The 27,945-nt window shown below is 46.2% G+C and overlaps 1 protein-coding gene and 1 long non-coding RNA gene across 5 annotated transcripts in view; one reads left to right on the plus strand and one right to left on the minus strand.

The window, feature by feature from the left end:
• Positions 1–492: 492 nt before the first annotated feature.
• On the minus strand, positions 493–14,500 carry ERRFI1 (ERBB receptor feedback inhibitor 1). The gene is made up of 4 exons (XM_045475543.1): positions 14,322–14,500; positions 4,220–4,412; positions 4,031–4,107; positions 493–3,140 (listed from the first exon to the last, which is right to left on the minus strand). Exons 2-4 carry the CDS (start codon positions 4,339–4,341, stop codon positions 1,957–1,959), a joined length of 1,383 nt encoding a protein of 460 aa, XP_045331499.1. The 5' UTR covers positions 4,342–4,412; positions 14,322–14,500; the 3' UTR covers positions 493–1,956.
• Positions 14,501–14,781: 281 nt separating this feature from the next.
• Positions 14,782–27,945, plus strand: part of LOC123597140 — a 31,055-nt gene continuing 17,891 nt past the window's right edge. For 3 of the 4 annotated variants that reach the window (XR_006711980.1, XR_006711983.1, XR_006711981.1), the window contains exons 1-3: positions 14,782–16,480; positions 21,099–21,150; positions 24,594–24,668. This is a non-coding gene — a long non-coding RNA (uncharacterized LOC123597140). The remainder of the gene's footprint in view (positions 16,481–21,098; positions 21,151–24,593; positions 24,669–27,945) is intronic. The other variant, XR_006711982.1, reaches the window with a different exon arrangement.

Here is a 27,945-nt window from a genome sequence, read left to right on the forward strand (position 1 = left end):
CCTCCCGCACCTAGAAGCTGCGAGAAGCAGGTCCGTCCTCTTTGTGAGAGGCCAGGACGGGCTGGGGTTCCTTTGGGGGCCTCACATCAAGCAAGAAGCAGAGCCTCCCAAGGGCCCCCAACAACCCGGACCTAGTCCTGAAACTCAAAGTCACGTCCGGTTTGTACCTACGCTCGTTTCTTCCGTATGTTCCCCTTGACGGGGGAGCCCCTCCCCAGGCAGGACCTGCTTTGACAGGGACACCCCAGCATCTGCCCCTTGCTCCCTTTCTGAACAGTTAAAGGGAAATACGGACAGCCCAGCCGTCTTCACTGTGCATTCGTATAATATTAAACATTAATTGCTCAAGTTACTTTCATTTTAGGGACCAACCATAAATTTCAAGCATTTATGAGGCTGCAAAAAAACTTTCCCTTGTGCTTAAAGACGGTAATGGTTGTGAACGTACTGGAGACATCAACTTTTATAGAAGAGCTTAGGCAAGAAACGCGGTTAACGGTGTCATAAATAGTATTATAACTTTATTAAAATGGAAAGACAATATTCAAAATAATGCAACAAAAATGAATAAAATCCTTTGTCCAACACTGTACACATAATGCAGAAATCAGTGCATTTTTCTAAAGCATGTCTCAACCTTCATGTAGTTCATACTAAAATATAAGCTTTAAATAGCTCAAATATTCAGCAGTTTGAATTGTAAACAGCTTGTTTAACTGTTAAGAGAACATTGCAGTAATGTACCTCCGTTAGTGAGCACCTTCTCTTTCGTGCTTGTCTACACAAGATACATGCATCGAAGCACGCGGGTGTCTGAGCGCAGGCTGCGGGTCTCACCGAATCCAAGGGAAGCGGCAGCCGGGAGGGTCTCCAAAGCGGAGCGATGCGGACGCGGCCTGTGGCATTAAAACACACTGCGCTACTGGCAAAAGCGTTTTACGTGGAAGGCACACCACCCCCAGGAAATACTGAACGGGAACCAGCAACACAAGGCCAGCTTGCGTTGTCCATGTTCATTCACACAGTCTATGGAAACCGACACGGAAACACAACACGGCCCCCCCCAGGGACTCTGTCACGTGGCCAGTGGTTTCACGATCGCTTCAACGGGACGCCCGGAGCCCTGGCGACCGGTCTGCTGGTCCAGGGGAGTCTAACGCGGTGCCCCTGTGGCTGCGAGGCGCACGCCAGACCGGGCCACCGTGGCGGGCAGAACAGAGCAGGGACCGTAAGGAGAAAGGACGTGCGAATTCTGTTAGCTTCGCATCTTTCGAGAAGCAGGGCACGTGTGGCTGCCAGATATGCTGCTGTCCTCCCTGGAATGAAACAGAAGGAGCCGGGTCTCGGGGTGACTTTTAGGCTGGGCAGGCAGAGCCTCGGCAGGGACTGCGCCCTGCCCTGGGGGACAAAGGCTGCTTGCAAAGTTTAAAGGAGAACATCACAGGGCCTAGGAGCCTGAATGCTTCAAAGTTACTAAAATAAAAAAAAAAAAAAAAATTTTTTTTTTTTTTTTTTAGTGATTCTGATCTAAACAATACTGTGTTTTCTTCCATTCGCTCAATTTTCAGTCAGGAGTTGCCCCCCAGCTTTTACCATCTTGAATATATATTACTCTAAGGTAGCAACTAATTGGTTACCCTGCAGCTACGGTCTATGGTTACAGCACGAGTTTCTACACAGGCCTATAACGTATGCACATGTCCAAGGTTCCCCAGCCTTCCCTGCCTGCCCGCCTTTTAAATTACGGACCGGAACAGACTTTTCTCCAACGCCGGCACGATCGGGGATTCTCGGCCCGAGATCGCCCCGCGACCGCCCCTACCCTTTCTAAGACGGAGGGTTCAACTGTTCTGTTCTGCAATCCGAGACCTCTTCCTGCGAACCTCAACCGGCCTGGAGGGCGGCTGGGGAGCCACTCGCTCCCACGGAACCCCCGCTGACCCGCGACGCCGAAGCCTAAGGAGAAACCACGTAGGACGAGTGTTTACGCCTCACGTGGCCCCCCAGGTCCAGTCTTGTCTTGGAGTCCAGCTTTTCTGCGGCCGAGGCTGTACCGCGGTCAGCAGACAGCGGCTGGGTGTGGGTGCTTGAGTTTGTTTCCTCTGCTTCCCGGAAAAACTTTTCAAACTTGTCCAGGTACGGCGGTCTCTCAGGTAGTAGGTAATAGTGTGTCGAGCTCACCTTCTTCCCGTTTTCGATGACGGGCAGGATGCAGGGAGCCTTACTGGCAGACCCTTCGCTGTTCTGTCTCTGCAGAGCTTTGCTGCTCACGTACTTGGGGTCAGGGGCAAAGCTCTGCGTGGGGGGCATGACCCCATTGAGGTAAGACGGAAGGCTTTTGGGGCTTGGCGTGCGGGAGTTACTCCGTGATAACGGTTCTCTCGGTGGTACTTTGGGAGGCCGGTCTTCGTCGCTGTAGGTGCTGGAAGTGACTTCCGCCGACCACCTTCTGTAATCTGGCTTCACGGGCCGAGGAGGAATGGGGACCCTGGGGGGCACCTCGGGTTTGTCTTCGTCGGAGTTCGGAGAAGCTCTGTGGATGTAGCTGGATATCCTGATGGCCGGCTTGTTGAAGGATCCAGCTGGTCCCGAATGAGACCTTCTTAATCTCCGGTGGGTCTGAGGCAGAGGAGGATTTGAATTTTGCACACCTCCATTCTGCTCAGGCGCCTGGCTGAGATCTGCCGCGGAGACAGCTGGGGTATCAAAATACGCGTAGTTGATCTGTCCACACCCACGGAAGCTTCGCCTGCCAGGAACATCGTATTTGAAGCCAGAAAGCGCACAGTCTTCCAAGAGGAAGTCCGTGTCCGAGCTGGTTAGGAACTCGACCTCGCAGTCGGTCTCGTCCAGAGAGAGGTCTTCGGAGATGGGCAGTGGCGGGAGGGGCCGGGAGCCGCGTTCACAGAGGGCCGTGCAGGGGAAGGGGGAAGGGGGGCTCTTTATGGGTGTGAGCGGAGGGGGAGAAGTACACACGCCGTTCACCGAGAGTTTCCTAAAACCACACGCGACTCGCTCCTCTTCCCGCGGTCCCGGGTGCTCGCCCGGGGGAATGATAAGAGGGGCCAAGGTGGGCTTCTGGGAGGGGCCGTGCTCTGCAAAGTGGCTGCCGCTCCTTGGCGCGGACGTCGCAGCGCGCCCTGGAATGCACAAGACAGAGGTTAGCCAAAGAGCCGCCGTGCCCTCCCCAGCCACCCGGGCTCCGGCAGCTTTCTGCTGGGGTATCCGACGCTCGGTCGCGGCAATCCCGAGGACACCCAGGCGACGGCCACAGGTGTAATTAGAGGCCAGAAGATTGCTAATGCACATGATCTGGTTCAAAGAACAAATTATCTCTTCTATCTTCCTTGGCCGTGTGCACGGTGCACACCCACACATCTCGGGCAGGTCTGGTGACGTGCGCAAAATTCGCAGAAGGGAGCAGCATATAATTTACGTGAATACCACACCACACCGGCCTAGCCATTTAAGAGACGCGACCATACGAGGCACGCAGGCTGTGAGGGAGATAAGACCGGGTCCTCACGGTTGGAGCCGTCACGGCATTAGGAGAGTGTGGACCTGCCTGCGATGCGCTACGCGCTCTTGACAAAAATCTAAGGACCACAGCGGTCACGTCACCAGCACCAGACAGCAGAGAACACCCTCGCAAGTGTTCATCCACACGTACACTCCCTGATCTCCCTCACACGGGGATCCAACACCAGTAAGAAAGGGGAGGGATCTGGCCCAAGGTCTCCACAAGTTAAACATGGAACAGAGCCGGGCTTAGAACCCACTGACTGTGAACGACGGCGCTTCTGCACCCAGGTCGTCAGGACATCAGTGAGTCAGGGTGAAGGCGGGGAGGCTGAGGGCCCAACGCGTTCTCTTCAGAACCTGCCGCCACTAGGGGTCAGGCTACTGCTGGAAATAGTTCAGGTGGCTTCCTCGCTTAAAAGTCACCCCGGAGGACGCACCAGCACCATCCCCACTGTCAACTTCCCCTTGAAGCATCAGCTCCCTCCCCGTGGAGTTTCAGGACACGTACCAAGAGATGTGAGGTGCTCCTGGGCCGAAGAGTTGAGGCTGTAGGCCATGGTTATCGGGTCGATGTTCAAAAAGTGACTGAAAGGGAAGGAAAAACACCTTGATCGTGAGTGAGTAGCCACCATATTCTCGGTTTTGTTTTAAAATCACGGGCTGGGAGATTCCAGGGGACGTTCCGTCCCGCACTCACTTTTCAAACTCGCTGCGGCCGCCCCAGCAGGCCCTCACGGTCCTCAAGGCTTGGCCATCGTGCAGGAATCCGGTTTTCAACGGGACTCGAATCTCCTGGGCAGCAACTCCTGCTGTGGACATTGTGCCTTACTCTGGAGGTCTCCACACTGGGGACGCCTAGGGATCTGTCACCAACCAGCAGCTCGAGGTCCCTAGGGGTGGGGATGACAAAAAGACGAGAGAATAAACAATTCCGAAATACCCACACTAGCTAGTACCAGAGAACTTCAGGGGATGCCGGGCAGAAAAATGTAGTGACAGGCGTTCATTCAGTTCCGACATCTTCGCATGAGCGAATTCTCACTTCTCATCATGGTACTTAAATGGAGACATCAAGAACAATTTTGGGGGGAAATACTAATCAAAGCTTTGAAACGTTTTCAGCAAAGTGAGCTATAATGTACGATGGGCAACAGTGGACTCCCACTGCGGCCAGACAGCTACACAGCACATCGCGCTCACTTGTCCCCAGCACGCAGTTCTCTAACTTCCCATCCGACCTTCCAGGGTGCGGAGGTCACGGCCATGGGGCTCGCCGTCCCCCCAGCCAACAAAGCGATCTCAGAAATTACTGCGTTCAGTACTGCGGCTCGAACGTTCACTAAAACCCAGAGCTTCGACAGAACGAGAGATCCTACTGCGGCCCCAGGTTACCCCCCTGCCTGGCAGCTGTCTGCAGGCTGTATTTCAGGCTTGGCCCCAGGAGGACAAATTCTCCAGGTACTGCCTGTTCGAGAATAAAGAAAGAGTTCCAGGTGAAGATACTAATTTCCATTATCCTGTAAAAATCAAGTTCTGCAAGGCCACTAGCTTTGTCGGAGGACTGGACAGCTTCCTCCTCCCTCTAGAAAGACAAACTTAAAGGCACATTCTTCACATTCTTCTGTGCGAAGTGCCTGGGGATACGAGTGCTACAAGGCAAGGATTACAGAGGTGAAGCAGGCGCCTTTTCCTCAATCTAGTAGTGCCTCAGTGTGAGGGCCCTCGCCTTTGTCAGATGGCCAGTGTCTGCGGTCCCCCAGGCCCCACACCCTCTTTCTGGAAGGGTTCGTCAGCATCCATCTCCGCTTTCTTCAGATATTCGTGTTTGCTTGTAGCCAGTCGAGACTTTTTTCTTGTAGACACTAGGACGCAATGTGTCAACTCTCTGTGCAACACTGACCCCCTCTGGGACGTGCACAGCCACCTAGCGAGGCTTTCCCATTCTCTCACCAAGCATGCGTGCGCCCCCCGAGAGCCGGGTGGTGTGCCAAGGACCCGGGGTGACTCAGATGAGCGGCACATCCGCGGTGGAGGGCGGAGGGGGTACACGGGCCATTTTGTTGTTGTTGTATGGACCAATCTGTCACCCGCTAGACTGCAAGTCCAGGAAAGAGGCTGGGTCCCGATCATCACTACCTGGAACACCGGAAGTGCTCAAGAGGTGAATGCTCGCTGGACGATTACTACCTGAGCCCATCTGACTTTTACCATCGTCAGCATCCAATGTCTACAATGAATAAAGCACAGTCTTTTTTTTTTTTTTTTTTTAGCTACAGAGCTAAAACATAGTCTGCGAGTGTTTACCGTTTGGTTCTCATGCAAAAGGAAATGGAGAGCCAGCAGCAAAGTTTCAGGGACAAAGTGCAGATGGGTCCTGGTCACTGGTCCTCACCTTTTTACCCTCCTAAAGCCAGCTGCTTCGATGCGCTAGGCAGAGACTTAAATAGGTTTCAAACATTATTTCAAAGAGTCAAGCATCCTTTTTCTGTGATCCGTTGCTCAAAGATACAGGATTAAGAACAGGGGGAAAAAAACCACCACCCGCCATTCAGAAATCTAAGTTAGTGGCAGGTCGTCTTTTGATTTGTCATTTGTGGTCTTTAGAGGATTGAAATCAAACATGTTGTGTTCTTACCTCACCTGGATTAAGGAAATCTACAAAAAATTTTTTTTTGAAAACCCATTTTTAGAAAACACTGCTTGGGGCTCCCTCCAGGCACCTGGCCTGTAGGTATGTGGCGCTTTCCCCCAGCGCCCCGCAAGCTGGGGCAAGACCACGGGGCAAGCATCCAGGGTGATGTAAAAAACGAAAGGCCAGATAGGAAGAAGAATATGGTATTTAAGTAGTTTGAAAGCACACGTTTGGAGATCACTCATCCAGATTACAGGAAAATGCTGCGGGGGATTCTGGAGGCCCAACCCCCACCTGTCTGCAGGCCAGCGAGTGCTCTCGTAATTACTGTGTGTCAGCCTCCTAATGCCATCTAAATCTTAGCTTTCAACAGAATGATTGTGTAACTATCGCCTCTGCTGGAATGGCCTCGGAATTCTAAACTCACATTTCAGTGGCCCCTTAAAATTTCGTATACATTCTCGGAAGTTATTTTTTATTCATTGTTCCCATCACCGACTTGTTAGCTTTCTTAAGCAAAAAATTTTTTTAGTATAAAAAGAATTGTGTTCACTAAGCCAGCTCACTTCTGACCACAATAGTGTCTTTGTGTATTCATAGAAGGTGACCCTGCCTCCACATTTCAATGGGGAATTGTGAATGGGCCATGTTATGAAACTGTCCGGACTTCCTACTTGCCGCTCGGAGAAGCGAGCTTCGTGTTCTCTTGTGGAAAATAACTTCCAACTGCAGACTCGGGAAGAGGGACGTGCCGTAGGTTTGGGAGCAAGCGTTTCCTGCGTGTTCCTGGGGAAGCCCGCGGAGGCAGGAAGCCACCTCTTCCCCGCCTCCCTCCGAACTCCGAACTCCCCAAGCCTTCCATATGCACTCCTCCTAGGGGAAGATCGGCCAGGTCAACGTCAAGTCAAAAAGAAACACCACTGAGCCTGTGTTTCGAATCTTGTTCCAGTGTGACTGTCAAACTAAGTCTACCTGACAATTCATTAGGCAGCAGTGGCAGAAACACGCGTACGCGCGCAGATCAGAGTCTCTAAGTACAAGATGGCATTCTTGGACGAAACACAAAGTAGGAAGGAGAATGTGCACGCAGGCAGCGCGGTGTAGGACGGGACCTAAATGACCTTGGGTGTAAGAACTTTCCTAAAATCCATCAACTAGTCAGTTAAATAGCAATCCCAGATATGAACGACTTTTTCTTATTAACATCACTTTTTTTTTAAAACTTCAAGACAAAATATAATATCCCCTAAAACCATCTGTTTCCTGCGGCAGCCCTCCCTCTATTTTCTCTCCTCGCAACCCTCGCCCCCCCCCCCACCCCCAGTTTTGATCCACTGCGATGGCTCCAACTCTACCAGACAGCTCCTCCCTCTCCTGAATCTCCACTCCAGCCCCGGCTCAAGCTTCCACTTTGCATTTCCTATTGTCTGGTGATTATCTTTCCACTTGGACGGTCCTCTGGCATCTGCAACTCTACAGACCGAACTCCTGTCACTTACTTCACACCCCATCCCCCTTCCCAAACCAGTTCGGGGTCTGCGGAGGATCAAGCTTCCACAGGCACCACTCTTAACCTGAGTTACAGGTATACATTCAACGACCAAGTTCCATAGCCTATTTCTTTTTTTTTTTTTTTTTAATTTTTTTTTTCAACGTTTATTTATTTTTGGGACAGAGAGAGACAGAGCATGAACGGGGGAGGGGCAGAGAGAGAGGGAGACACAGAATCGGAAACAGGCTCCAGGCTCTGAGCCGTCAGCCCAGAGCCCGACGCGGGGCTCGAACTCCCGGACCGGGAGATCGTGACCTGGCTGAAGTCGGACGCTTAACCGACTGCGCCACCCAGGCGCCCCTCCATAGCCTATTTCTATGCAGCTTCTCAAACCCGTCTTCCTTCCGTTCACTGGAACCACACTGCCCTGCGTGTGAAAATACCCAATCCAGCCTACACCCCAGGACCAGATCAATATTCCTGAACTGGAGCTCAAATTCAGATCTTCCACTGCTCAAAAATCTTCAAGGGCTTCTAAATCAAAGCCCTTCAGGTGATGGCCTTGAAAACAAGGCAGACCCTGACCCACCTTTTTCAAACTCCGGCTTCTGTCTTCCCCAAATCTGTTAGAATCCACCTTGTCCTTGGAGGCCATCTGTCACACCACCTTCTCCACTCACCACTTCCCTTCTGAAAAGGCACAGTGGGGTCTCCACTCTTGCGCTGTTTTGTGCCATGCCCTGACTCCTTACCCATCCTCCAAATCTTTTGGGACCCTCCCCCACCTCCACTCCTGGGTAGATCCTGGTGTCATTCATTTCTAGTAAATATTTACTAAATCGATACTGAGAAAATACTAATCTCGTTTTTAAAAAAGTAATGACAGGACAGATTCACGTTTACTGTAAATCAGCAAACTAAGGGATAAACCTCCTGATAATAATGTAACAAGTTCAGGGAAGCAGCAGGCAAGGCATTTGCATTAAATTCATTTCCAAAACCTAAAATGGACCATTTGCAGACTGGTTTCTGTTACTGTATATTTACTTAAGCAACCAGGGAAGAGCTTTCTGAAAATAACGAATTTCACCTTCTCCTCCACACTCTTCCTTTTTGTACCTACTGTTTTTGTTGCTAAATTTAAGGTCACTTTCCTTAAAGAAAACAAAAAAGGCTACCACCACAGAACATACACACATGCTTTACTAAGGTGAAATCACATGCCTTTAGCTTGAGGGAAGTCACTTCGAAAACTTTTTTTTTTTTTTTAAACGAGGCTACCTTCAGAGGGTAACCTAGATGTGTTTACCTTGCCACCAGATCTCATTAATAAATCTCAGAAGCAATCCACAAGAGGGGGAGGGGCACATTTTTGTCATACAACTCACCCAGTTCTGCCCAGTGCTTCCTTATTTAAAAGTGTGATGTAATTTCCTTCTCTCAATCTGGTTTGAGAACCTGATTTCTGTTTATTCAGGGTGATAAATGGGTCTTTTCAACCTTATTTAACAACTACCTACACGACTATTTCCTTACCAAGGGAGATAAAAGATAATCCTACTTAGAGCCAAAAATTTGTAAAAAGAAACTGATTTCGGAGCATGACAAATCCCATGATTTCGGATAAGCCAACCAAATAAACCAACATCTGCGTGTTTATCTTCAGTCTGAAAATGCCTAAAATAATCACCTTTCAGAACATTAAAAACAAAACAAAATCCATGACTTTTATTGTGATCAGTGTCTAAAGCACTAGCACCCAAGCTATTTGACACACTGATCATTTAGTTTAGCCGTTTTACAGAACTGTAACTTTTATTAATAATACGAGAAACTTACTGATTCAATATTCATTGAACACATTCAGTGTTTACGACAGTTAGGGTGCTGCGTGATCTGAGTTTACTTACTAGCAAAGGACTCTTCACAATCAAAGGCCCTAACTTGGGCTTTTTCTCAGATTTCCCTTTAACAGACTGCAATTTGGACGAAGGGAGTGAAGGGGGAGGTTCAGAAATTTCCTTTGTGGTCCCCTGCTGTCACAGAAAGCAAAAATGGCCTTCATAGCAAAAGCATAGAGAACTTAATGTCTTTTATATTAAGTTAGTAAATAAAATGTAATTAGAATTCTCCTGCATGAATTCCAGGTAAGCATGCCGGTTTCAGCAGCGATGGAGACGGTTCTACGTGTTGAGAGGAACATTCTGTCCCCTGCAGCTCCAGTCCTCACCTCTCTCCAGCGTGGGAGCACAGAACGACCCACTTGTAGGTGGTAAAAACTGAGGCAACAAGGAAAATAATTTATCTTCAGACTGCTGAAATCAAAGCTAAGTGACCTAATTTCTGGAATAATCCAGAGTATTTTCTAGCTGAGTATTTTAAGAAACAGCAAACTAACAAAAAACCTATTCGTTCCACTGCCATAGTCATCAATAGCCTTTTGATTCACTTAGTGTCCCACACAATCTTCGCGCAATGGCAGAAATGTACGAGAGCGGGGATAGTCTCTTGTCCTTTGTAACTCTTCCTACAGAGTGCCCCGACCAGCAGCAACATACACACACACACACACACACACGCGCGCACAGGATGGGAAAATATTATTCCTTTTAGACACACACATAATAGATTTCCAAATGGAAAAGATACGTGGGTTCTATTCTAATCTTAATGACAACGAGCACAATAGTCTAATGATGGGAAAGGAGTCTTTAAAACTTTAAATTTACTTAATGAGCACTGGAGTCACCCAATGGGTAACTCCAGATTGTTACAATGAACATAAAGCCAGTAAGAATAATAAACTCATCTGACAGGCATTGTTCTGGGTGATTTATATGTATAACTTATTTAATCTTCTCAACAACCGTGTGGGGCGGGTTACTACCATTACCTTCATTCACAGATGCGGGGCTGGAGGCACTTGGAGGTGAGTAACTTGCTCCAGGGTCATAGCTGGTGAGCTGTGGGGCTGACAGCTAAGCCAGGCTCTCACCACCACACCGCTGGGCCTCCACGCCCCTCAGGCTCTTCAGACTGGGAATAAGGTCTGACCCACTACAAGGCTCATGTTAAGGGTGGCTCAGACAGACTGTCCTGGGGATTTGCTGCCTGGTACTAGTTTTTCTTGGGTAACCCGTGGACTGTGAAATTTCCTGTTTTACTTCACCTCCCTCAAATTCTCCTGTGAAAGTTATGAACTGCGCATCTGGCCTATGTATCCTCTAGAAGGGTGGGTGAAGGTATCACTCTTATATTCTGTGACCACTTCAAGCAGTTCTTTTGAAGCCCTCAATCTTTAATGATACACTGATGCCCCACCATTACATAACCCGTTACAACATGATATCTGGGATCACACGGATCTGTCTTTACCCATAAAAAGGGGATATTACAATATACCCAATGGGCCTCCTTTTAATATACTCTCCCAGCACAGATCCCAGCGATGGCATTATAATCAGGCTCTATTTTCAAGTCTGGAACTTAGTAACAGAATATCTTGTATTTGTAAAGCATGCTACAAATTACAAAGCACTTTCTGACACATTAGCTCACCTGATCCCCACAGCATCCCTGGACGAGGAGGCAGGGATGACACTGTCCATTTTGCGGATGAGGAAGTGAAAACATCTTCCTGATCGCAGAAGGGCCATCGGGGCTCTCCTGCCCTATGACCCAGCACTTCCTGAGATCCTTCCAGGCCTCTCCTCTCCTCTCCAAAGCATCTTCATTTTAGGCAACAACCTCCCTTCTCTTGCCAATGTTCTTGGGAAACTGATGCAGGAATGGCCGAGTGAAATGTACGAGACCTCATCACAAGTCAATCACAGAGATCAGAACTCCACTCACAGGGTTTCACTCACAAATTCTTAGGAAGCAAGGATGAATTATTTTCACAAGTCGTTATCAGATGCTTATTCTGGAGTAGATGCTATGCTAGTGAAGGAGACAGGGCCGCTGCCTGAGGAAGTCTCAACGTAATGGGGAGACAACCAGCAAGCAAGCAATTTCCGATTGTGATAACTTCCAAGGGAGGATCAGGAAGGGAGACCGGATGTACGCAGGCGGTTAGGGAAGACCTCTCTGAGGTGACTTTCTAAACTGAAATTTAAGGATGAAAAAGAGGCAGCCATGCGAGGAGTCAGAAGAGCATTCCAGGCACAGGGAAATGATATTTTAAATAATCTCTAGCTGGTCAATTTCATGTTCTGTGGATCTTCAATAAAAGCTGTGGACAATGTCTTCTCATCCTTACCATCCTCCTGCTTCCTCTGTAATGCTGAACCATGACACTCTGCAGTGGAAAAGGGCTAAAACTCACACAGCCAGAGGCCCGGGTTTGACAAATACACTCACTTAGGCCTGGAACACTGGTCTTTTAGTAATGCTACCCAATTTGTCAGTATATGGAATTGGACTGAAGTCTCAACAATGACTCCAAATTGCAGAATCCTTTTCCCTTCCGAAACCTGAAGGCCACACTACCTTTTCCCTACCTTAAAGCAAAGTCCTCTGTTCCGCTGGCAACTAACTAACATTCAGAACTCTGAAACTCACCAGTTTTATCCACCTTTCCAAAGTATGCATTTATGCTGTGTGGATAACGCCAGAAAAGCCACAACTGGATCTTGTTTATCTAGTGATCTAGTGAGTTATTCATTAGCTTGTACAAAGCATGGCCAAACACCAGCACCAAAAGATGCGAAAGGAATCCTGATGATGAGGTTCCAATTCAGATTTATTTAGATTAAAAGCAGAGCTGTTTCTCTGGCAGAGGGAGCTGATGACATTCAAATTCCTGGAATTACCCTTGGCACCACCTTCCCCTCCTCTGCTCACCTTTCTAAAGCAACCTGATGGTATGTAGACATTCAGGTCAGTTTCAAGCATGTTAGATTGTACCTGTAATTTAGGCAACTTGCTTTTAAAAGCTACCATTAGTATTAGCTGAAAGGGAGTATTATCTGGTTCAACTTCTGAGAAGCAGCAGTTAGGAGTTGTTTTCACACAAAAACTCAAGTCTACAGTATAATTAAACCTCACGGTAAGAGGGACCAGGATCTATTGTGAACTGAAAGGAGGAAAAACAATTCACTCAAACGGTAATTTCACCTATCTGTTGAAAATATGAATAATTCAGACATTTCATAATAGCCATAAAGAGATCTGCTTTCCACCCTTATCAGTGACTGGTCCAATCCTGCTGAGCTTTAAGACGTAAAATGTGCTTTCATGCAATTAGTTATCAACCATCAACTATGCGCAAGGCTGCGTGAGATAGAAGCCGTACAAGGAAGAGTTCCTGCCCTGAAGGAGTTTACAGTCTAATATATGTTAGGTTATAAATGCTTAGTCCAGGACCTTAGCACCTATCAGCCAGTACCCACGAAACACACAGGTGAAAACAAGCCTGTGTGAAATGAGGAGAATGACAAAAGAGTGTCTGAAGTTCAGGCTAAAACCTGCATGTATTTCTCTCCAGATCTGCTAATATCTGGAGGAGATGGGAATATGCTATTTGATAACATACTGGTAACCAATCATAGCACCATTAACAAGAAACCAAATTTCATTCTGTCTCAGCAAAATTTGGTCATTTAGTGATATGGGTACCCGGCCTCCTACTGTCTGGTCTGTTTAGGCAAAACCTCGCTTAAAACTATAATTATGGTGGGGGGTGGGGGGGGGGAGGCAAGACTTGGCATGGTGAACTTAGATATTTCAGTATTCTCAGCAAACATACACCCTTTGCATTCTTACACATTTATAGAAGTTGAAAACCGTGCAGAACACTGTTCTTCAGAAAAAGAAGAAGAAAAGGCATTTTAACCTCACCTTTCTTCACCTCTGACAGTTGCTTAGAAACCAGTCCGGCCCTACCTGTGTTGCAGGTGTACCTCAAGTCACCAACACATCTCTTTTAAAGCTACAGTCTATTCTGACTGCACTTGAGTTTATGACTAACAATCTATTCATATTTTTTATCAGGGAAGAGACTGGTTTCTTTCAAGCAGTGACGAAATCCTAATAAAGACCTAGCAAGCACCGATACAGCACCAATCATGGTTAAGAAGTCATTTAATTTGTACGAGGCTGTGATACACACACACACACACACACACACACACACACGCACGCGCGCGCAGGAACACCCACCGAGCACTCACGTTCCGAACCCAGAACCCTGCACTCCCCGTTCCTTCGGAAGCAGAATTCAGAGCAAAGGACCACGATTCCGAGACAGGCGGAGGGGGGCTCGGAACTACTCCGCGGGGTTCAAGGACCCCGGCCGGGGACGACAGCCACCGTCTCCGAAGAGAGCGAGCAGGGGGACCGCGGGGCCGGCCATCCCCCAGCACAGCGTCCGGGACGCGACGGACGGGCACACGGCGCGCGCAGGGGGAGCGCAGCCCCATTGTGGAAGGAGGACGCCGAGGCCGCCGCTCCCGCAGCCCCGGCCCCCACGCAGCGCCCCCGGGCCGGCCCCTCCCCCCGGCCGGCCGTCGGTCCCGGGAGACTCCGCGTCGCGGCGACCCACTCGGCGCCCCGGGGACCCGCCCAGAGCCCGGAGCCGCCCGCAGCCCCGCGCAGGGGCCCGGCGGGGCGGGGGCGTGGGGCGGCACCGCCCTCCCTTCCCCTCCCCTCCCCACCCCCAGCCCGCAGGCCCCTTACCCCCGCGGAGCCGCCGCTGCCCCACGGCGCCCTCCCGCGCATGTCCGTCCCGGCTGGCTCAGCGCCGCGGGCTCAGGGGCCCGGACACCGCGCAGGCGCCTCGCCGCTCTCCGGCCGCCGCTCCCCGCTCGCGCTCCCCGCTCGCACTCGGCCGCCGTCGGCGCGGCTGCCGACGCCGCATTATATAGCAAGTGGCGGGGCCGTGACGTCGACGCTCGGCGCCCCACCTCCCCCGCGCGGCCAATCGGGGCCGTGCGCCGCTTAAAGGGGCGATGCCGCGGCTCAGGCGCTGGCGCGGGGTCCACCGGCGTCGCGCGGCCCGGCGGGGCCGCCGCCTTTGTCTCCGAGGGGGAAGATTCTGGGCCTCGGAGGCCTCCGCGCCTTTGCTCTGCCCAGTCAGAGCGGCAGCTGCCGAGCCTCCCCCGGAGTCCTGACATCGAACCTTTCTGTGAGGTGTGCGGGCAGCTCGGCTTCGTTCCGCCCAAACCGCAGGCGGCGCCGCGCCTCGAGCGGGGTTTCCCGTCGTTTCCTGCCCCGGGGAGGGTTTGGCGGGTGTCCCCTGTCCGCGTGGCGGCCGCCGCGGGGTGACCGGGTGGCCGCAGACTCCCGGCCATGGCGAGTGGAGCCTCTGCGAGCAGGAGGCCCGCGCGCACCGTAGGCCTGCGGGCCGAGGCGTGGGAGGGACCGCAAGGGACGGTGTGGACACAGTGGGGCAGCACGGGACATTAAGAGACGGTGTGGGGCGTCGAGGGACAGAGTCGCACACCGCGGGGCAGAGCGGCACAGCACGGGACAGGGTGGCCATCCTGGTGAGGGCGTTTCATGAGCCCTCCTAACGCGGGTCTGCCCGGCCACCTCTCCTCCGACCACATGTTTGAAAGTCAAGGCCAGGCCCTGGTGGCCGTTGACCCGTGGCTTCCAGGAGGAGCACCCCCAGCCCCAACCGGGCCTCGCCTTCGGTCTCCGATCTCGAGTTTACTTATGAGACCCACGCTGCTCTCCGCATCTCCGGGCATCCGGGTAGCCGACGATGCCCAAGGACAAAACGCCAGCTAGCCTGCAGGAGGAGGCTTCTCCCCTGGAAGGTGATGCAACTTAGGCTTATAGTTTAACCGAAAAATAAATAATACAAATGATAACAAACCAAGAGTAACTAAAGTAAGAAAAAAAGCAAACAGACAGAAACCCTCCAGTTTTAACCGGAACAGTCCCCTGAATGGTACTCTCTCTTTAAGTAGAGGCCACAGACCTCCGGCTGACCTCCTTGGTCTTGGAGAGCCCCTTCTTGGTTTCAGCAATTGTGCCCGAGAGTTACACAGTTAGCACTACCTAATTGGGGGAGTTTAACACATAGAATGAGATTCTGACCTCATTATCAGGTTAACTATTAACTTACGCACTCCATGAAACGATTTGCCTTTTCTCCCCTGTTATTCACTTACATTCTTTTAAATTCGATTCAAAGGCCCAGTTTTGAATTCAAGGGCTTCACGCACACACGCGCGCACACACAAATCTGAAGTATCCCTTTGCCCTCTCCCAGTTGCAAGACAAACCCATGTTTAGCAGAGAGCTCTCCTCTCCTTTCTGATGGTCTTTTTCTGGTCTATGGGGGCTCTGGGGTCATAGGTCCTGAGTCGGGTCAACCAACTTATGGTCTTATTGCCATTGATTTAGTTATTATTTTAGGATGATGGAAATCGGTTACAACTACTCTCTGGCTTTCTTCACCACATTAGGCTCTTTGCTGTGCGGAAACTCCAGATCGTTCTCCCCCATTTTGGTGTCATTTATGTTGAAGACTTAGCCATATGCTGTTATCAGTGTATAAAAAGAACTAGCCTGAGAACTTGCCAGAGAACATCTTTTCAGACCTCACAGTGCAGAGCGTTTACTGAATGGGGACCTAGATGAACTCAAGTTTCATCCGAAAGGAACCCTCGTTACGCTAATTCAAGCCAGTACAATACAGTTGTAATTTGTGCTTTGGCCTTATTGGCATGCTTTTCCATTCCCCTATTCATTAACAGCGATAATTGCCAGAGCAACCATCAAACACACCCCTTCTTTAGAGAAAGAAGATCCGCGGGATACTCGCTCTACGGTTGTCAACCGTATGGTGTCCCGTTTTGGGAAGCTGTCAAAAATCATAAAATCACGTGAGTATAATATATGATTAATCCATTCTTTTCTTCCGATCTATTTTATTTTTTGAAGTTTATTTATTTTGAGAGAGAGAGAGAGAGACAGAAAGAAAGCACGGGGGGAGGGGGAGGGGCAGAGAGAAGGAGAGACAGAATCCCAAGCAGGCTCCACACCATCAGCCCAGAGCCCGATGTGGGGCTCGAACTCACGCACTGTGAGATCACGACCTGAGCGGAGATCAAGAATCAGACTCTGAACTGACAGAGCCACCTAGGCGCCCCTCTTCTAATCTATGTTAAACGAGCAAAATAAACAGCTATGTCTATTTGTGTGGGGGGAAAACCCAGTTATAGTTGATAGCTTACTGGATTTGGCTTCTAGTTATGTTCATGTAATATAGCTCTCTCGGCTGTGGCTGAATTACATGAGGAGACTCCTACCCCACAAATCTTTTATCTAACAGTCTATTGGTGATCTTTTGTAATAATACTGTCCTGTCAATGATATTGTATTTAGGGAAGAGTTTAAAAGGAAGGTGCTAAGCAGCTTGCAATAATATTAGCATATTGTGTTTATCAGGCGATCATTCACTGATTTTTAACAGATTAGAACACTAGACTAGAGGTTTAGGGGGAAAATATCCTCTTTGTACTGAACCTAACTTGTTTTAAATTGTCTCCAGGAAGACAGAAACTTAAAGTCAGACTTTTTTTTTTCCATCTCTCACAGTCCATTTAATTTTGAAGCACTTCCCAAGGAATTTATATTAGCTGATTATTTTTTAATATGAAAAAAACTAAACATAACATCTAAAATGTTAGACTTACATCACATTGACCCAAATTGTCCCTTTGCACTTGGCCATTTCTCAGTGTAAGAAGAAGCTGTCCTTGGAGTGAGAACAAGGGGACGTTCTGGCTCAGAAACCGTAGAATCACAGATACTGCTTTTCTAAAGATTTTGTTCCTTTTTCTCTTGTCTAGCAATACCAATGCTGGACAGGGGCCTTTCAACCCATCCAAATTTATGTTTGAATGTTATTGAATCCTGCAGAAGATGCACATTTTGGTGTTTTTCTTCTTGATCATAGATGGTTTTGTCTTAACCGTAGAAACAGTCAAATGTTTTAAAGTGAGACCACTTTCTGGATTACCCTCTTAGTTCTAGAGCATTTACTTTGGTCTGTTCATGATATAAATGTGACCATGCACTTTCCCTTTTTTACTAATTTATGGCTGAATGTGCAGTAAAACATGACAATGGAAAAATTCCATTTCTTATAGGTCATTTATTAGTATGCCACTTTATGGCTTGGAGACATCTGGGCACAGATATATATCCAATAAACTTTGTGGGTTACTATAAAACATCCATGCTGATAAGAGCCGAGATTCATTCACGAAGAGTCCCACAGCACAGTGGACGTCTCCTCTGAGCTTTCAACTGTAGCAGCCATTTGGAAAATTGCACGGGAAAAGATTTCTTTACAACGTCCATTTTTTCCCTTCTGTAGTTAGGGATACTCCTCCCCCTTCTTAGATTTTACCCTAAAAGAAAAAAAAAAAAAAAAGAATATGTGGTATATACTGCAGATATGCAGACCATGAAGAATGAGCAGGCTTTTTTTTTTTAATGTTTATTTTTGGGGTGGTGGGGCAGAGAGAGAGAGAGAGGGAGGGAGTCTCAAGTAAGCTCTGCATGTCAGCACAGAACCCCACGTGGGGCTCGAACTCAAGAACTGTGAGATCATGACCTGTGCCGAAATCAGGAGTCGGATGCTTATCTGACGCAGCCACCCAGGTGCCCCATGAACAGACTGGTTTTAACTGATCATTTTCTTGTTTCAGTGTCAGGGCCATGGCTTAACTGCCTTCATAGCACGTATAGTTGTTTATATTTAAATTGAACCACTTTTCATTTACCTAATTCTCCCTTAACAAACATTTGATGTGATTGGTGATCATTGTATTTCTTGTTCTAGTCCACTTCTGGAACTTATGACTATCAGAAACTTTTCAGTGTCCCGTACGTACGTTAATTGAATATGTGGATGTTTGCAAGACGATGCTTTTCGGGTTTCTTTTGAACGTGAACCTGACTTTATCTTCAAATTTTAACATTTCGTTTTCCCCCCAAGCAAATGCTGTATTTCCCATCAGCTGGCCAGTAGGGTGTGCTCTAGTCCCTTGCCAGATAAATCAATAAATTAATAAATAAATTGATTAAAAAGAAATTAATTAAAAATATGAATGTCACCTCTTCACCAAGAGATTACAGAAATATACCTCACTTTTTCGTTGCCACCCACAGAGATGAAGTATTCTGCCCACAGACACAGTGAATCGTTGAGCAAACACAGTACCTGTGGGGAGCAAAACTGTTGCATTGAAAAAAGAAACTTTGGAGAGGTGGACCCCTTAGGAGTTAGTTCTGAAACGACTTGCTATTATCTTACCAACTGGATCCCTTGGTCACCAGGGATCCTGGTGTATCCATGTAATATGAGAATAAAAAAAATCTGGTGCAGTGATGAAGAACGCAGACCCTGGGGTTTACATCCTGACTGTCTCACCAGTGACTCAAGTACTCACTTGGCCTTTTGTAAGATGGTGATAATAGTGGTTCCTACTCTGCAGGGTTCCTGGCCAGATAAATGAGATCGTACTTGGGAAGTACTTAGAACGTGGTCTGGCCCCAGTCGGGGTTCAGTAACAGTAACTGTCTTTTTTTTTTTTTTTTTTAATCATTGCTATTCTCAGTGTTATTCCTGTAAATTCGTTGAGGGATTTTCTGACACCTTTCTTTGCAAGATTCCCAAATTCTCTATCGCTTATTAGCATACATGATTTAATTTGTCTGGGAGGTGCTTTCATTTGTTAAATTTCAGGAGCATAAACGATTTCTAAGATAAACTGTCTCACTTTTCCTGTAGTATTTCCACTTAAGAGTCTATAAAGCCTTAAGCCAAAGACGAGAGTCTGCCATAGGGAAATATCAAGCACCAGCAATCCTTGGGGAGATACCCGACGGATGGGAGGCTCTCAGCATCTCTGAAGGGAAGATAACAAGCGGCCACAAATCTATGAGCACCTTCCTGTAAACTCATATTCAGAAACACCCACAGGCATTTGTCCTTTTAAGAAATAGGTTTAGTTTGTATATAAAGTACCTGCAGAACTTTTAAATACAGGCAACATTACCATTTTCTCTGCAAGGCAAGGGCAAGGAGATATTACCCAGTGACTAGGTACAGTAGCATTGTAAGAAGTCAATGAATCCCAACACTTCTTGGGGCTCCACCTTTATTCATTCATACATGTATTCATTCATCAATAAACATCTATTGAACTCCTACTATGTGCCAGTCCATACCAGGTTCGGGGTAGTGAGCAAGAGAAACATTTAGAGAACGTTCAGCGGTCGGATTATAGACAAGCATATGGGAAACTTAATTTATATAAAGTGCGAAAAAGTCTTCATAACAAGACTAGATTCTGTCTCCTTAAATCTTTGAGAATCAAAGACTCTTTGAACCAGTATTTTTTTTAAAGTTTATTTATTTTGAGAGAGAGAGAAAACAAGGGGGGAGGAGCAGAGAGAGAGGGAGGCAGAAATCTGAAGCGAGCCCTGTGCTGACCGCAGAGAGCCCAATGTGGGGCTCAAACTCAGGAACCATGAGACCATAACCTGAGCTGAAGTTGGAGGCACTTAACCAACTGAGGCACCCAGGCGCCCCTGAACCAGTATTTTCACTAGTGATACATTGAGGAAATAATCATAAATAGAGAAAGCTTTCTGCTCAAGGTTGCTCAATGCAGTGTTGTTCATAATAGTGAAAACCTGGCCTGTTAGTAGGACAGTTGGCATGTAAAATATCGAATATCTATTCAGCTATTAAAATGATCCTTATGAAGATTTTGTAATTAGGAATAATAACTAATAATAGCTAACACTTTTATAGCATTTGCTAGGAACTGGGCTCCGTTCTAGGGCTTTACCTATAAGAGTTAATTAAACGTTCACACAATCCTGTGAAGTCCATGTTGTTACTATGCCTGGTTTATGAACAAGGTGAAGTAATACGCCCAAGGTTACAAAGCTGGTAACTGTGGGTTTAAACCGAGGCGGTTGCTTTCAACCACTGCAAATTCTTCCATTATAATGCTTGGTGTAAAAAGTAGAATGCGAAATTGAATATGTAAAATATCTATCCTCATGTTATCAGCACCTTTTTACTGTGCTAGACAGAAAAAAATCCAACTCAGGGACTCCTGGGTGGCTCAGTCGGTTAAGTGTTGGACTTCGGCACAGGTCATGATCTCACGATTTGTGAGTTCAAGCCCCGCATTGGGCTGTGTGCTGACCGCTCAGAGCCTGGAGCCTGCTTCAGATTCTGTTTCCCTCTCTCTCTGCCCCACCCCCACCCCCAGTCTCTCTCTCTCTCTTTCAAAAAGAAACATTGAAAAAAGAAAGAAAGAAAAATCCAACTCAAATTCATTAAAATAAAAAGGAATTCACTGCTTCCGTTCTGGACAAGTCTTAGTGGCTGCATGCACTGCTTTATTTAGGTGCTCAAATAACGTCACCCACGTCTGGGCTTTCCCTAACTTTTGGCTTTGTCCTATTTTGTAGTGACTTCATCTTGAGGTTCTTCGGTGGCATGATGGCTACCCGCAGCTCTGAGGTAAGATGGCTGCCAGCAAACCCTGGGCCATTTAATTAAAAAAAAAAAAAAAAAAAAAAAAAAGCTTATTTAATGGTTTGAACAAAAACCAAAACCTGGGCCTGCTTCTCACTAGTTCAAATGGAGGGACAGGGAACGAATGCTCTGATTGGCCAAGCCTGGGTGCAAGGCCACCCTTGGAACCATGGGTAGAATTAGCTCCACCTGAAGCACATCAACTAAATGCAGAGAAGGGGTGGTGATCTCCTACAGTCAAATTGGACAATGGACTAGGAGAAAAGGGAAATGGATGTTTTTGGTATACATCAAGTATCCACAACAATTTCATTATCTATAGGATAAGCATTTGACCCCGTAACTTGTACCTTGAAGCTTTCTGTTCTTTGACCTTGATGACACTACACTATCATACCTTTTTGGTGTCTCTTCTGAGTCCTCCTTAGTCTTCTAGTCTTCTTTTTCTAGGATGCTTAGCTGTAGGCATCCTCTGGAGCTATTTTTATCTGTTTCTAAGCCATCACATTCAATTCCTAAACTTTTACTACCACCTCTATATGAATTGTGCCCAAATCTAATTATAGCCATATCTTCTTTCCTGACTTTTATTCCATGCTTTCAGTTTCTTACCAGTACTCCCCCACCCCCCTTGGATATTTGTTGCAGATTGGCTTCCTTGGGCAACAGGCTTTGGGATGAAGGATAATTTATTAGAGTATACTCTTGGAATCTATTGAAGGGAAGAGGAAGGAGCAGATTTGGGCAGAAAGAGAAGCTGAGCTGTGGTACAGATCCAAGATAGGCCTTAGCTGATCCTATGGAAAGATTTGGAGCTGGATTGGTCCTCTAGAGTTGTCCCAACTTAGGCAAGGAAGCTGGATCTTTATTCCTTCCACCCCCACTGGCCAGTCATTGGATGTGGGTTGCCCTTGGGAGGAAGAGCAATATTGGGCAAATCCATTTTATTTAGCTGAGACACTCTTTAAAGAGGGTTGACAGGTAAGGACTATTTTCTGGCAGCAATCATAGAAGTATGGGGTCTAATCCCAGAAGTAAGACTTCAGCCCTCCAGGGGGATCTGGGTAGCTCATCATCGTAGCTTCCATTTATTTTATTTATTCTCCCTGGCTGTTGGTCTACTCTCCCTCACTCTATTCTGGTAATATTGTTGACATTTTTACTTAGATATTTTGAGGCTATGTTATTAGGTGCATACAAGTTTAGAATTGTTAAACCTGTCTGGTAAATTGAACATTCTGTTAATGTATAATGAGCTTCTACACTAGTAATAACTTTTGCTTTAAAGTTTGTTTTGTTTGGTATTGCTATAGTCACACTGGATTTCATTTAGTTTGTATTTTGGTGAATCTTTTTCCAAAATGTTCTTTTTAATCTTTGAGTTTCCTTAAGTGTTAGCTGTGTCTTATAAAAAGCACAGAGGTTTTTTTTTTTTTTTTTAATTTGTCTTCTAAGTAGAGAGTTATTTCACTTGGATCTATTGTGATTACTGATATACTTACTGACAAATATAACTTATTTTTATCATGTAAGTTTGTACCTTCTATTTGTCTCGCTGTAAGAAGTTTCTTTTTTCTTCTTTCTTGCTTTTTGGGTAGTCATTACATTTTTTTTTCATCCCATCCCTCAATTCAAAAATTATACTCTCTAGTTCTCTCTTTTTTTTTTTTTTTTAATTTTTTTTTTCAACGTTTATTTATTTTGGGACAGAGAGAGACAGAGCATGAACGGGGGAGGGGCAGAGAGAGAGAGGGAGACACAGAATCGGAAACAGGCTCCAGGCTCCGAGCCATCAGCCCAGAGCCTGACGCGGGGCTCGAACTCCCGGACCGCGAGATCGTGACCTGGCTGAAGTCGGACGCTTAACCGACTGCGCCACCCAGGCGCCCCTCTAGTTCTCTTTTTAAATGGCTATCTAGAAATTGCAAAATGCATACTTAACATAGTAAAGTCTAAAGCTAATATCTTTACCTTTCTGAAAAATACAAGGAATGATTAAGAACATGTTAACTCACATCACTGCCTTCCAATTTTTATTTTCTTATTTGGAATTCTAATCTCTCTTTCTTTAGCACCACTAATTGGACGTTGTTGTTATTATTATTATTATTATTATTATTTATATAGTCAATATAGTTGACCCTTGAAAAACACAGTTTTGAAAATATAAGCATGCAGGTTCATGGATTTTTTTGGATGAATACAGTACAGTACTATAAATGTATTTTCTCTTCCTTATGATTTTCTTAATAGCATTTTCTTTTCTCTAGCTTTCTTTATTGTAAGAATATAGTGGTGCCTGGGCAGCTCAGTCAGTTAAGCATCTGACTCTTGACTTTGGCTCGGGTCATGATCTCGTGGTTGTGAGATGGAACCCCGCATCAAGCTCTGCACTGTCAGTGCTTGGGGTTCTCTCTCTCTCCCTCTCCTTCTGCCCTTCCCCCACTTGTGCTCCCTCTCTCAAAATAAATAAATAAACATTAAAAGAAAGAATACAGCATATAATGCCTATAACCTACAAGACATTTGTTAATCGACTATTTCCATTGTGGGTAAAGCTTCCAGCCAACAGTAGGCTATTAGTAGTTACCGATTATTACAAATTATTACATTTGTTTTACCCTTTTACATTCTTTACATTTTTATTTGAACCACTTACAGATAAGTGGCAGACATGAGGCTATGGCATTAATTTTTTTTTCACGTTTATTTATTTTTGAGAGAAAGAGAGACAGAGTGTGAGTGGGGAAGGGGCAGAGACAGAGGGAGACATAGAATCCAAAGCAGGCTCCAGGCTCTGATCTATTAGCACTGAGCCTGACGTGGGGCTCGATCCCACGAACCTTGAGATCATGACCTGAGCCAAAGTTGGATACTTAACTGACTGAGCCACCCAGGTGCTCCAAAGCTATGACATTTTAAACAAAAGCCATCAATATTTTTAAAATAGACTTTATTTTTTTAGGGCAGTTTTAGATTTACAGGAAAATTGAGAAGGCAGTCCAGAGTTCCCATATACTCAGCACCCAGTTTCTCCCCTGGTTAACATTACTTACAATTAATGAACCCATAGTGACACATTATAAATATTTTTAAAAATTTTTTAAATTTATTTTTGAGTCAGAGAAAAACAGAGCATGAATGGGGGAGGGTCAGAGAGAGGGAGACCCAGAATCTGAAGCAGGCTCCAGGCTCTGGGCTGTCAGCACAGAGCCCGATGCGGGACTTGAACTCACGGAGTGTGAGATCGTGACCTGAGCTGAGCTTAACCAACTGAGCCACCCAGGCGCCCCCCATAGTGACACATTATAATCAGCTGAACTCCATTGTTCATTTGGATTTCTTTAGTTTTTACATGTTGCCTTTTTTTCTTTTCCAGGAGCCCATCCACAGCACCATATAACATTTAGTTGTTATGTCTCTTTTAGGCTCCTCTTGGCTGTGACAATTTCATACTTTCCTTGTTTTTGATCATCTTGACAGTTCTGAGGAGGACTAGTCAGGTATTTTGTCAAATGTCCCTCTATTGGAATTTATGTAATGTTTTTCTCGTGATGCTTTTGGTTTAAAAGAGGAAGATCATAGAAGTAAAGTGCCTTTTTTATCACATCATATCAAGGGTACGTGCTATTAACATGATTTGACGTTGACCTGAGGAATACTGAGCTATTTAAGGCTCCTGTAAACATTATCAGTGGCTTTCCGGTCAGGTCAACTATTCTGAAAAAAATTTGGAAGTTCAATTATTTTTGAATCATCATGAGAATTGTACAATAGCTGGAAAATTCATTGCAATTCATGGAGCTGCCTATGTTGGTGGGAATTCCTAACTGTAAGGTTAATTTTTTTTAAATATATTTTTAAAAATGTTTATTTCTTTTAAGAGAGAGAGAGAGCATGGGGGAAGGGCAGAGAGAGAGAGAGAGAGAGAGAGAGAGAGAGAGAATCTCAAGCAGGTTCTGTGTTGTGGGCGCAGAGCCCCATGCGGGGCTTGATCCTACAAACCATGAGATCATGACCTGAGCCAAAACAAAGAGTCAGATGCTTAACTGACTGAGCCGCCCAGGTGCCCCTATACTATAGGGTTAATTTTATACAGTGTGTTTTTGGTGATACTACGAACTAGGAATTAATGTTAGAATGGAATGTCTTAACATCAATTCTTTTTTTTTTTAATGTTTTTTTTTTGAGAGAAGGAGAGAGACAGAGCATGAGTGGGGGAGGAACAGAGAGAGAGAGAGAGAGAGGGAGACACAGAATCTGAAGCAGGCTCCAGGCTCCTAGCTGTCAGCACAGAGCCCGATGTGGGGCTCAGACCCACAGACCGCGAGATCATGACCTGAGCCAAAGCTGGACACTCAACTGACTGAGCCACCCAGGCGCCCCTTAAGATCAGTTGTTTAAGACATTTAGCGTATTTGAACAGAGATTTTTGCATACGTCCATTTGAAGCTAAGAGCATCTGTATCCATCTGTACCCCAGATGTAGCTTTTGATTTTCTAGAATTGTTTTGCAAAGAAACACATCTTATCTAAAAAATGATTTAGCTGTCTTGTTTCCACTATTCTTGTTTCCATTCACTGAATAAACCTTTTGGATGTGTGAGCAATTACATTTCCCACATCCTACATTTGATCATTTCTAGGAGCCAATAAGAGAGTTCAGTGAAGTGAATTTGAATGATTTATTTGTACAGAAAGAATGAATTTCCTCTTAGCTGTACATCCGACACCCACACGATACCTCATCTCTGATGCTGGGAAGGAACATTTTCGGGAGAAATTTGATGCCCAATTAGTGTGTTTTAATTTGGTCAGTGGAATTTCCATCTGGCTCTGATGTGTATTCTGGAGGACAGACTAGCATGTCATTATACAGCTTATTAGTTTGTGAGATGGGGTCATAGGTACAGAGGACATTTCACCGAAGCAGGATTTTATAGATTCTGAGTCCCCCCCCCCCCGTTTTTGTTAGCTACGGGATGCATGGGGACAGAGAAAGCACGTGATACTTATTTTGTGGTTAAACACCTTATTATCAACAGCTTAAAATAAGAAAGAACATCGCAAATATAGACTGCAGATAGAGGTCTTCTCTCCTGAGGAAACGAGACATTTACAGATACAATGATATCTCACAGGTAGGTGCTTCCTTGCTGTAGAATTATTGGTCACAAAACTTGAGATAAATGTGTTTAGCAAAAATTACAAGTATGCTTTTAAAGTTTTATTGTTCCATATACGTAGAGGCAGGAGGAGGAGAGGGAAAAGGAGAGAGAGAGAGAGGGAGAGAATAAACATACTCATCCCTCACAACTTCCATACGTTGGGAGTATGCACACTCTAATACTGAGAAGTCTAAGATAAAACATGCCTGTTTTAAAAGTGAAGTTTTCACTGCAGGGTTTGATTCGTGTTATGCTGAAAAAAAACAGGAGATTCCAGATGTAAGGGATCCTGGCCAAAAACCTCTACTTTCTATTTTTTGCAATGTATCTTTTTAGTCCGTTTCAAGGAGGCACATTCTCTGTTTTCTGGCCTTTGCTGTTCCATTTTTACACACGGGAGTACGATCTTAGCTGATGCTGTCCATGTCCCTTCTTCCTCTAAGAATTACACTCCCTTCCTGGGTCCTGTCAGCTCTACAGCTTTGTCACACTGTGGAGTAAGGTCCTTGTCTCTTAATGTTGCCCCCGTCCTTTCTTTAGGCACCAAATTCGCGCATATTGTTTTGATTTTCTGTCTTTCACTAAAGTGTAGTAATAACAATCTCAAATGGTTGTGGGATGTCGGGTTTGAATGGGAAGGTCTCAGTGTGTTTCTGATGCCAGTTCTTAATTTCAGGTGATTAGCAGTTCATTATTTTTCGGAGAGAGAGGTGACTGTGTTTCCATAAAACTGAAATCTTGACTTTGGTCATGCACAATTCCAACTGTACTGAATCACGACTTCTAAGATAGGAGCGAACAAAGCCCCAGGCAAAGAGGTTTACTGTGAAAACATTCAGTCCTTCCAGGAACAGGACCAGTAATTTCTCCATCTGTCTGCAGAGTCTGAACCTCAGGATGTCTGTGAACGTTTTATTGTGTTCCACTGTACCCTCGAGTCTGTTTCCCAGCCCTGCAAAATGCCCATGAGAAAGGGTTGTGCAACGCTAACTGTTAGTCACTTTATATTTCCTGAATATTCCCTATTTAATTCCCTGGTAGCTGGCAATAACATCTAGGATTTAAATTGCTGAAGGGAATTCGGGAAAACCCACATAAATGTCTAAGCTGGGGCTTGGCAGGCTCTGTGTTTTGGTGACATAACAATGCCATAACGAGAGATTTCATCTCCCAGAAGAGGCAAGAAATCCCTACCACCGCCAGACACCCACCGACACTCATCTGAGTCTGAGGATCATCGTTTGTTATAAATGGATTGTACATAGTTTTTCATCTGATTCCCGGGCTGCTGGAATAAAAATTTGGCCCTGGAGTTTAAATGCAACAAGATTTCTTTAGAAATGGGCACCTCGAAGGGTTAGGGGACTTTTTAGAAAGACAAAAGAAAATGTAGTACGTTTTCTGTAAGAGTGGGCAACAGCTTCTCCGTGAAGAGCCCCCCCCCCCACTCCCTCCGGATGGAGTCTGAGCTCTGCGGAGGGACAGGCTGGGCCTGACCTATCCACCAAGCCAACCCCAGCAATCAGATGGGTGATGCTGTTCCCAGGCAGACTTTTCTCACACCCTAGAGGCTAATGGACGCGATTTTTAATTTAAGACAGCCTTTTACAAA

The sequence above is a fragment of the Leopardus geoffroyi genome, chromosome C1 (assembly GCF_018350155.1).
Source record: "Leopardus geoffroyi isolate Oge1 chromosome C1, O.geoffroyi_Oge1_pat1.0, whole genome shotgun sequence".
Classification (NCBI taxonomy): Eukaryota; Metazoa; Chordata; class Mammalia; order Carnivora; family Felidae; genus Leopardus; species Leopardus geoffroyi.

Excerpts from the sequence above, each read along its gene's own strand:
- ERRFI1 (XM_045475543.1), bottom strand. The coding sequence starts at position 4,341 with ATGTCCACAGCAGGAGTTGCTGCCCAGGAGATTCGAGTCCCGTTGAAA. Across the intron at positions 4,108-4,219 it reads GGCCGCAGCGAGTTTGAAAA|TCACTTTTTGAACATCGACC; the intron begins GTGAGTGCGGGA and ends CTTCCCTTTCAG. Across the intron at positions 3,141-4,030 it reads GGAGCACCTCACATCTCTTG|GGCGCGCTGCGACGTCCGCG; the intron begins GTACGTGTCCTG and ends TGTGCATTCCAG.